The sequence below is a fragment of the Anser brachyrhynchus genome, assembly GCF_964034855.1.
Source record: "Anser brachyrhynchus genome assembly, chromosome: 3".
NCBI classification, from domain to species: Eukaryota; Metazoa; Chordata; class Aves; order Anseriformes; family Anatidae; genus Anser; species Anser brachyrhynchus.
The window spans coordinates 77,082,844-77,093,706 of NC_137696.1; the positions used below are offsets into that span (position 1 = coordinate 77,082,844).

Consider the following 10,863-nt stretch of genomic DNA (forward strand, 5'->3'; position numbering starts at 1 on the left):
AAAGTGTGCCCTGGGCACACTTTGCACATATGCAAAGGTCTGGGTCCTTTAGGGAGCTAATTGGGGTTAGGTGCCTGCTTACCAAGATTATGCATCGCAAATGACCCAGGGAATGAGCACATAGCTTGTAAGACTAAGAACATACTTTATCAGACTGCTAGGCTGTGATGTTGCTTATGTAAAAGTTGGTTGTTGAAATCAAAATGTTTTGCAGTTGCCAGGAAATTTGCAAGCGTATATGGGCTGCTGCGGCTGACTATAGGAGATGCCATCCGGCTAGTGATAAACAATCAGCCCGAGAGTGCCTTGGGACTTCAGTTAAAGCGGCACCTTCACAAAGGACTGACTGTACCTGACGAACTGGCCATCCAGGCCCTGGATGTGGCTCTGATGGATCGCGTATGTACGAGCACTGGGTAAGAGTCTTTTTTGGACTTTTTCTTTAGGGATTTTTTCAAGACATGCTAGTCCCTCCAGAGGCAGTGATTCTCACATTATCACTGTAAAACCATTTCACTAAAACACATCAGTGGCTTATGCATTAAGAAAATAACCTGTCCAAAATGCAATTCTTCACATTACTCAGGAAAACCAGCCCAAAACATAATTTTCTGCAATTTTCAAGTCAGCTTATTCCATCATATCGAAGTCATATGTTTTATGTTACCTTTTTCTTCAGCCAACAAGCCAATACTTTCTATTATACATTGAAAACTGCCATTTTCTCTCTCTTATTACCAACTGTAGTAAAAACTTGGACACCTGATTCTCTCTGGTCAAGCAGACTAGTAGTTCAGTGTTCTTTTTTTTTTTTTTTTCTGGTTTTGTTAAGAGTTAACTTAATAAGGAGGAACAGAAACCAGTAATTCTTTCCAGCTAATTTCTTATGTGATCCAGATTTCCTAGTTCTTTTCCCACCACTGAAACACTGTCCAAGATGGGCAGACCTAAAAAGCTTGTCACTTCATGATCATGATTTCATGAAATTCAACTCTCTCCAAAAAAAAAGAATTATTACAGGAAAAGGCCATTTGGGATTACTCTGAAAATTATTTCAGCTTGAGATCAGAATTCCTTCAGCTTTTCTATCATGATAAATACTGGAATACAGTTTCAGTAGATTATGCCCCAGTGCTGCCTAATATATAAAGCATTTCTAATATGAAGAAGCATTTCTTCTTCAATAGGATTAAAAAAAAAAAACTCAACTACTGTAAATCATTTTTTTTCATCTTGTAAACTAATTCACTCAATTCATATGGAGATTTCACATAGTTAAAATTATGTTTCTGAATGACTAATGTGTATGAATTTAAAACTCCATCATTTGTATGTCAGAGCCGTCCACTTACATTTCTATACCTTTTGCCCCTCGTGTATTTCCTTTACTCATTACTATTTCTAATTTTAGCCACTTGATTTTTTTATTTTTAATTTTAATTTGATTGTAAGTTCTTCAGAAATAAGACTGTGTCTATCAAGCCAGGATTGATGGCATAGGAGTAGACTTTTGTCTCTGTTGAGAATGTACTGGGAATACAGGTAGTCTTAATGGTTAATTAGAAACTTATTTCTTAGAAAACCTGTCTTTCTGTTTCTGTTTGTATGCAGAGTTGTTATTGATGGGTATCCTGTAACAAGAAAACAAGTAAGGCTTCTGGAATCAGCTAGGATAATTCCAGTGAAAATCTTTGAATTAGAAATGGATGCAAAGGAAGTGTTCAGAAGAGCTCTGTTGGACAAAGAAAGCATGAATAGGTAATGATGCTCCCTGATATTTTTATCCACATAATATTGTCATCTATGTACGTGCCTCAGTGCTGTATTCTGAGAGGCTGCACCTAAACAACTGCATAAGCCAGCTGCCTCCCAACTCCGCATATGAACAGACATGGGCATAAGGCACTTGACAATCTTTGATTTCCATAGAACAAAAATGAAGATATAAGTTGCCAAAGAAATCTGTGGCACCCTCTGGACAGATCCCCAGGGTGCATGGCTGAGGATATTGATATGCAGTGGCATGCACCTACTGCTTAGTTTAATGGATTTTAATGAAATTGTGTATCAAAAAATTTACTAGCTCATTCTGCTGCTGAAGTTTATTATTCATCAGTTCAATATTATCATTATAAGAGAAATTGATATTTTCTTTAAGTCTTAATTGTAGTTCTTTTTAAAAAGGATAGAAATAATGTATACTTTAATAACATACAATTCATGAGTTACTCATCTGAATCTTACAATTAATCTCTCTTGTTTTTATGAGTTAAATATTCTGTATAAAGACCTATTGGATTTTTTGAGGAAGACCACTAAGTAGTTTATAAACCAACAGAGAGTTAAAAAGAACAGAACATTCACCTTGAAATTAAATTGTATAAGAACCTGGTTCTCATCAGGGGAAGAATTTCTAAGACGTTCCAGCTAGCTTAGAGCATTATTGCATGTCTCTTTCATTTTCTGTCTTTCATTTTATCAAGTAATCAGTACAACACTTAATTGTTTACTGAAAGCCTAAAGACAATTTGCATAGCAAAAAATTAAATTAATGCTTCTCTTTGAAAGCATTTACTTTAAACTCTAAATACCTTCTTAACTCTAAATACCAAACTAATTACATTTATAGGTTTAAATACAAATAAATGTACAACATCAGATATAGAGAAATAAATACTATTAAAACAGAAGGTTTTTTTTTTTTCTTTTTTTTTTTTTTGGACCCATTTACATTTAGAACCAGAACAGTAAAAGCTTCTATGTTCTAGTGAAAATCTCGAAAATCTCTCTTCTGGTCTTGCATAATGTTTTATAGGTCAAATGGATGATTTTCATTTATGTATATGTAAATATTACAGATAGTTTTCAAAATATATCCAAGGATTATGACTACTTCTCAATTTCAAACAACAGTGTAATTCAGAAGTAAGCCTGTTTTTCAAAGAACTGCTTACCCTCATTCTAAAAGTCTCATAACATTTTGTGTAGGTTAGCATTTTATGGTATATAGATTGTGTGTGTTGGCTAATACGTGCTGATACAATCCAAAGCCTTTACAAAATATTGACTTCTATTTTGGAAATAAATAACAAATTTTTTGTTCTTTGTTTCTGAACATAACTGCCTGGTCAGAAGCATATCATACATTCTATGATTCTATGATACTGCTTTCCGTATGGAACTGGTATCATTCCTAATAACAAATTTGTGTTTCTCAAATACATTCTATTGATTCAAAAAAGAAGAATTTTGAAAAAGGACTTAAAATGAACTCTAAAATTTACATCAGACATTCAATAAAATGATCTAATCTTCAGACTCATATTAAGTCAGTGCTATTTTTTGTTGTCTTCAGACCTTCCTATCCTGTACATGACAGCTCACAGATTCTAGCAATTAAAAATTCCTGCTATAAACAGCATATTGATGCAGTCAGGACCTACTATAAGAAGGAGCACCAGAACTGGTGTGTGATTGATGCCTCTCAGAGCAAGTGGTGGATATGGAACAAAGTACTGCGGGAAGTTCAAGTGGTTGTTAAAGAAATACAGATATACCTGGAAAGAATAAAAGAAGGTAAAAGAAAAACAAAGTTGCTCAGAATAATATTAATTTATTTAAGAAGCTGTAATGTAATGAGTGCATTTAAATTCAACTTCAACTTGCTTTGAACGAACCTAATTCCTGGGCACATACATATCTCAAATTCTTTAATCTCACCTGGAGAGAGCTTGAAGAGATCTCTTGAAGACAGCAAAGGTAAAACCAACTACAGCACACAGTCTGCAGCCATCTTCCAAAGAACAGGGCAGCAGAATACAGCTGAAAGAAGTCAGAGGTCTTGAAATCCACAGCAGATCTTTCAACTTTGAGGGATAACAGAAAATCACAAAGGGTACCCCAAAATATACAAGGGGAACTATGACTTGCAGATTCACTTAGGTGTCAGTGGAGGAATTAGGAATGAAGGGAAAAATGTTAATTATAAATTCAGAATTAAGGTTAAATGTCCACTTAAGTTAATTTCTGTACTGAGGGATGAAAAGCATGAAATGGCATAGCTCCCACTTGAATTTGTATGTGTCAGCATAGGTCAGGATTAAATGTGTCCTTCAAATATGTCTATACAGTTCAACAAGGATTTCTCTAAAGCACAAATGTGTCTCGTCTTCCTTATCTCATACCTTCCTTTTGGTTTTAACTTTTACAGCTCTGTGGCTGCACTCTTCTTACAAATTTCAGTCTTAAGTCTCATCAAGTTTGAAAAGCAGAGTTTTTAAATAGCCTGTGTTTTATATGGCATTCTATTCAAGATTTTGAATATACTTCATCCAGATAGACTGTAGCAAGATACAGATACATTTGCAAGATACAGATGAATAAATGGGAAGCTTTCCTCACACCTTGCACTTTTTGTCACCAATGTAAAGAAATATAATAGCTGAAGTATCCCTTAGCAACACAAGGGATTAAAACAAACTATAAATAAAATTGTCCCAGGGAAAACACACTAGTAAGCTAAGCATGCAGAGTATCCCACATAACTAATGATTATTGTATTTCTTGAATAAATGCTAGGAAAGTGTCATTAAAATTCATTTATAAAATGGGTTGCAACTTCATTTTAATATCAATCTATAAATATTGCTATTTTGTTTCTCATTATTTCATATTGTTTTCACATGATAATCTGGAACATCTTCTAAACTGTAACATTTCTACATAGAAATGCTTTAAATTTCTGTCCTTCATTAGCAAAACATTAATTTTTATTAACAGGCAAAGCAGCCAGCATTGCTGATTTATGTATCACCCCTGAAGAGCTGCAGTGTCGGCTGGGGGAGTTTGGGCAGTACTGTCCCGTCAGCCTTGCAGAGAAGGGTGAATTGGTTGACTGCTCTAGCACATCATCACTGCAGTTTGCTGCAGAGTTTCGAGGACACTACTACAAAATGGCTTCACAGGAAGAACTGGAGGTAAGTGTCAAAACACTTGTGGGGAGGGGACTACAGGGAAAGGAAATGTTGCCTGGATTCTTTGATTCTGTACAGAAACAAGCAATAGGTAAATTGAATTAGACTACTATTACTGATATTCTCACTTTTGGTCTGTATACTTTGCTATCAAATGTCCAGTCAGACAAAATGCAGCCGAGAGCCCATTCAAACCAGTGCTCTTCTTACAAATTGTCATGGATGAAAGATTCATTTTAAAGTAACCATTTCCTCCGCTCTCCATCTGTTTTGGAGGGGGTTGGGGGTAAGAAGCCACAATGGGTAGTGATAGATGGTGGGTGGATAGTGATGATTTCAACTGAGAGTGGGTTGGAAAAGAAATGACTTACCCAACTGTAGCAGCAGTGCCAGCACACTAAGAGGTGTTGTAGAAGAAACAAGTATCTAAATTTCATGAGCCAGTCCTCTGGAGTTTGACAACCAGTCTTTCAGTCCTTCTTTCATTATATAAACATTTAAATTCTCCTTTTACAGAAATTCTTCAGCAGACCAGAAGTTTATGTGCCACCACTGGCACCTCACCCTCTTCCACCCCCACACATGCTACCAAAAAGACTAACAGCAGCAGAAGTGAAGGCCTTATTCCCCAGAAGTGCTGAAATGCAGGGATACTGTCCAGTCACTTACCTGGATGGAAAACAGAGGTACATCATTCCTGTTTTCATAACTTGAATTACAGACAAAGTATCCTATATTAACACATTAATGAGGAAATGCTTTCAAAGTACTTTTTAATAACATTCAGGGTTTGGAAAGAAAAACTGATCACAACCCTCTGTATTGTGCCTGTGGCTTTGCAAATCTGTGCAAAATAACCTTCTGAAACTCATATGACTACAGGTTTCAGACTGAATCTGGACAAGCTTGCATAGAAAGTAAAATGCAAGTACAAATGTCTAAATTTTGGGACCCTGGAAGACTTCCCTTGAATCTGAGTTTGCGTTCCATTCATGTCATAACTCCACCTCAAAATAAAATGCAGAAATGCAGCATCGGCTCCCTCTTCCATCTGCTTTCAGCTTCCACAGGAAGGAAACACAAGTGTGCAGTCTGGAAAGGAGCAGCACTACGCTATAGTGTGAAAACTGGCGACCAGCCTTTTCCAAATTTCTGCTCCTCTCCTCCACTAGTTTTCTTGCAGTAGTGAGCACTAAAAACATTGTTGCTTCAGCTGTTAAAAGATTTTGCATTAGTCTTTATTCTGAGGGTGAAAAATACCCTGTCAACTCCCTGCTTTTACAGCATGGTCTAGAGTATTTCTAGTAACCAGACAAGGTGTATCTGAAGCATCCTAACAATCAGGAGTTCCTCTACATCTGTAAGTGAAAGAAGCAAGAGGGTTGGGTTTCTCTCCAAAATCCTTTAATGGTTGTGAGGCAGATTTTGTAGTGGAGACTTAGGTTGGCCAGATGGTCATGTACTGAAGATTGAGAAGGAAAGATACATAGGTTATCAGTTCTCTGAACCTAGGATTACTTCTCCTTATGTATCTTGGGTAATGTCAATTTACTTAAATTGACAGTTAAATAGAAGTGTATTAAATGCATGGGATCCATTTCCCCAAAGCCGACTAAAGGTGACAACAAGCTTAGCTTTCTGAAAGAGTATTAAGCCAACCACAAGGATCTGTGTTGGCTTACTGTCTTTTGTGATGAAGTCTGCTTGGATGTAGTTTGAGTTTTCTCTATCACAACCCTTCAAAAGTTCAAACAAATCCTACAAAACCTATGTAGATGGAAAACTAAACTATTACAGTTTTCTAAGAGATCCATAAAGCTCCACCTTAAAGCTCCACTGATTTCCTCAGTGTGCAGGAATTCCTCACTGAGGTACAACCTTAGGAGTCAATTAATACTGTGCTGTCCCATCTTAATCTTCTGAACAACCATGGTTGGATTTTAACTAGAGGAGCTCTAGAGTGGCTCCATAAAAATCCCTTTATAAGCAGGTTTTGAGGAAGGGACTTACTCAGATTTTGACCCTTGTAGCTGCCAGTAATGTGACGGAAGCATGGACAATCCGATCACTACCTTTTGTAGTTCCTACAATTGCTAAATTGCCAGAAGGCTCCCAGTATCTGATAATTATGCACTGCACAGGCATAATACTTTCTTTCTCTGTCTCTTCAGATATGAAGCTTTGGTGCCTGGCAACATTGAGTACGCTGTAACATACCAAGATAAGGTATATGTTTTTGAGACTGAGGAAAAACTTCTGAAGTTTACGAGGTGAATATACTAACTGCATTTTCAACCTTAATCATGTCACAGTTTATACATCTTTGAAGTGTTTACTTTTTATCTGGTTAGGTTACCAGAGAAGTACTGGAATTTGAAGCTTCCACGTAAGCTCCCTCCAAAAAAGGAGCCAATACTACTCACTGCACTTCCCATGGCTGGATACCTTGAACAGGCCAGTCGCTGCTTCTTTTTTTTTAAATGTGATTGTGCAATGTATAGGATACACCACCCAGTTGTTTTTGGTTTTAAATGCAATTTAAGTCTGATGAGTATTAAGAGGATTATATTTGATAGAAAAATGTGTACTTACCATTGAGGAAATTTTTAAGATTTAAAATAATAGATATCAATAACTTAAATGGTAAAAAATATAAGATACCAGAGGGGAATAAGAAAATGCAAGATTATATGATGGATTTTATGACTCTTTTATTTATCATACCTTGTAACATTACATTTTGCTTTTATTGTAAAACCACGATAGACACAAGCCTATCTGGAGTCATTTAAGGATAGTTGGTTACATTTTCAGATATGGTTATGAAATAAAAAAAGATTTTACAGTCACTTCCCTCCCAATTTTATATTTTTGTTTTTGTCTTTTGTTTGTTTGTTTTTACAATTCACTAGCTTAGATATCATCCTAGATTGTTAGATTTGCATGACAACAGGATCAGGAATTATATATATTTTTGTTCTAGATCTATGTAATGGTCATCTAAAACAGTTTTATTACTTTAGGGAGTAGCAACTTCTCTAATAAAAGCTCTGAATGAAGTTGGATGCTTAAAGCCGAAGTTTCCATTCCTAAGCGTTAAAAAAACTGCTCTGCTGTTTGTGGCCTGCCATTTAAAAGGTAACGTACAAAATAATATGCTATGAAAACAATAAATTAAATAACTGTAGTAAATCATCTGATACAGCATTGATAATCAATTTATTTTGTTTTCTGATGTCCAATCTGGAAAAACAGTATTATATACTGATTGGAGTACACATTCCCAAGTTTCTTGGAGATGTGTATGGACCAGGGATGAAAATAAGGTTAACAGCATAAGTAGATAGATAGGCTCATAAATTACGAGATTTTAATGACATTTTATCACCAACAACTTGATGGCCTTGATAACATCTCTAACGGGTATCACAGAATTTTGAGACAGAAGGTTAGATTTTATAATTTAGGTGGCACCATATTTTAAAGCAGTCATAGACAGCCTGAATTGTCTTTAAAAAATACTGAAATCACTGTAATAAAAGACTGCTGAAACACACTCTGAGAAATGGTTTCAGTGCCTGAATGCTTGTCTTTTTTAAACTGTATTAAGTATGCAAATGATACTTAGTAAAAAGCCTCACCTTGCAGATAACTTCAGGACAACTTTCTGATCATAACACGTCTCTGACAAGACATCAGCTAAATATGTAAATGAAAGGCCTAATTGTATTGAAAAACAGCTTAAGTGCACATAAAAACAACTGTCACTTTCAAGAAAAGCATTTCTTCTACAAGGGCTAAGTACTGATACGCTAAATTATACAGTACCAGAGAATAGATGTCTGTACAGATTCAATTAGATTTTTACGTATTTAGCAGAGAATATCAGTCTGCTTGTTTGTGAAGTTATCTGACAAGATTTCATTATTAATATGGAGTATCAGTATGATGATTATTTTCAATTCAATTTTTTTTAATTTAATCTACGATCTGATCACCTTGCTTTTCCATAACAAAGATAAACAATTCTAAATTAAACTAGGTGTTTTGTACTCTACCCACAAAATTATGATAAAGTATTATCTCATGGAGCTACCAGAGGTTAGGACTACTTCTTCACTGAGGAAACTTGTTCAAACTTCATCTCCTGTGCTCGTATCTGCTATTTTTTAGAACTTTTTTTTCCTCCACTCCAAGACAACAGTTGCAGCTAATAATCTTTAACAGTCTGCAATCAGGCTAAAATAGTGCCAGCTTTCATTTCTGCAATCTGATTTGCAGCTCTGCTGTGGCTTTGGTCTGGTTTTCAGTACATACTGCTAGAGATTTCTGAAGCAAAACCAACACTTCTTCAACTCACCGGTTTCGCCTTTTACAAGGCAACCTGTTTGGTGAGTGATCATTACCTTGCCTTTTGTTATTTGGAGGTTTTGCTTATCCTGTCAGATAAGGGTAACCTTTATTATCTGTCTACTGTTCTTCACATCTAGCATTATTCTATCCAGCTTCCAGTGCCCTTCACAATTTTCTTGGGCTATCACACATTTTTGCTGGAGTAGCTTTGTTACGGAAGACCACTGAACAGTGTAGGCACTATAAGCCCCTGTATAAACATCCAGGTCTTAAACCAGCAAAGCTGTTTTTGCACTGTAGGTTGTTTCATCCATGAAGACTGTTTTTATTCTATTGTTAGCACAGCTTTGCTAACATAACTATGTCCATTCTAGGAATGCTTTGCTCATATGTTGTATCATTAAATCGTTATTAGTGCTGGATGATGAACTGTAAGGGTTATGTAAGTGCACAGAACTCCCCTCATGCACTGACAGTTTGACTATAGGAATCCAGGAAAACAGGTTTTCTTCTAAGACTGTGCAAAACTGCTTCTGACTTTAAGACATAGCGTTCTAGTACACTGAAAAATCACCTTTGCAAATACAGCATTAGTTATTATTGTCTCTTCAGAGAAGTTATGCTGTTCTTAATCAAAAACTTGATCAAAGTGCAAAAAACTGATGTACCCCCAAATATGGCTTAAGACAGAGGTAAAAAGGGAAAGAACCAATATTACTTTCTTTGCAAAGTCCTTGCCTTTGAAATTTCCTTCCTCTGAAATATCAGGGGTACACAGTCAGCTTTTGATTTTTTTTATGGGCAAAGTATTTAGGTCATTGTTTAGTTGTGTTGATGATGCAAAAATTCCAAGGATGGTGCTGAACCAGCTTGGCTCCAGGCAAATCTATTGGTTTGCACACAGGCACGTGGCAACACTGCTTTTGGTGGGCTCAGGCCTAGGAGAGGTTGAGCTGTCAGAGGGAACCTGGTCTGGCTGCGTGCAGCCCTGACTCACCCCTTAAACGTGTTTCATTGCAGAGCACAGGGGAAAGCAGCGCAGGGAAGGCCAAGCAGCTCCGTGCTGAAGCACAGAGATACTGAATGACAGTGCGATACCTCAGCTGACCTCCTCGGGTGCTTCTGCATTGTGCCTTCTTACCTGCCTTGCTCTGCAAGGGCGATGCACGCTGGGCACGGCACAGCCCAGGGCAAGAGACACGCCTGGGTCCAGCACCGTGCCCAAGCTCGCTGTTACCCGTCAGGAGCTAGGCCCGGTGCGGTGCCCGCAGGGCTCCCGCAGCCGCTCAGCGGGCCGGCACACTAAGGCGGCGCTTTGTTCCCCGCAGCGCACAACCCGCGGAGCTCGGCGCAGGGCCGCCAGGCGTACCGGCGGAAGCTGGCGGAGCTGAGGGAGCACTGCGAGCTCGTCCCCTACCTGGGCCGGGCGATGCCGCGCCACTACACCGAGCCCCACCGCCGGCCCCCCGGCTTCGACCTCAAGCTGCGGACCTTCCTCTCCCTCAAGGACGCCCGCCCCACCTTCCCCTAGCCCGGG

General features: G+C 37.7%; 1 protein-coding gene across 2 annotated transcripts in view; it reads left to right on the forward strand.

The window, feature by feature from the left end:
* AK9 (adenylate kinase 9) overlaps positions 1-10,857 on the forward strand; it is a gene marked incomplete at its 3' end in the record, with an annotated part of 70,001 nt that extends 59,144 nt beyond the window's left edge. For both annotated transcript variants that reach the window (XM_080586888.1, XM_080586889.1), the window contains 9 exons: positions 215-416; positions 1,612-1,758; positions 3,356-3,576; positions 4,780-4,976; positions 5,490-5,659; positions 7,145-7,243; positions 7,325-7,431; positions 8,001-8,111; positions 10,655-10,857. In XM_080586888.1, the coding sequence (XP_080443014.1) occupies positions 215-416; positions 1,612-1,758; positions 3,356-3,576; positions 4,780-4,976; positions 5,490-5,659; positions 7,145-7,243; positions 7,325-7,431; positions 8,001-8,111; positions 10,655-10,857 (1,457 nt within the window). The remainder of the gene's footprint in view (positions 1-214; positions 417-1,611; positions 1,759-3,355; positions 3,577-4,779; positions 4,977-5,489; positions 5,660-7,144; positions 7,244-7,324; positions 7,432-8,000; positions 8,112-10,654) is intronic.
* Between the last annotated feature and the right edge of the window lie 6 nt (positions 10,858-10,863).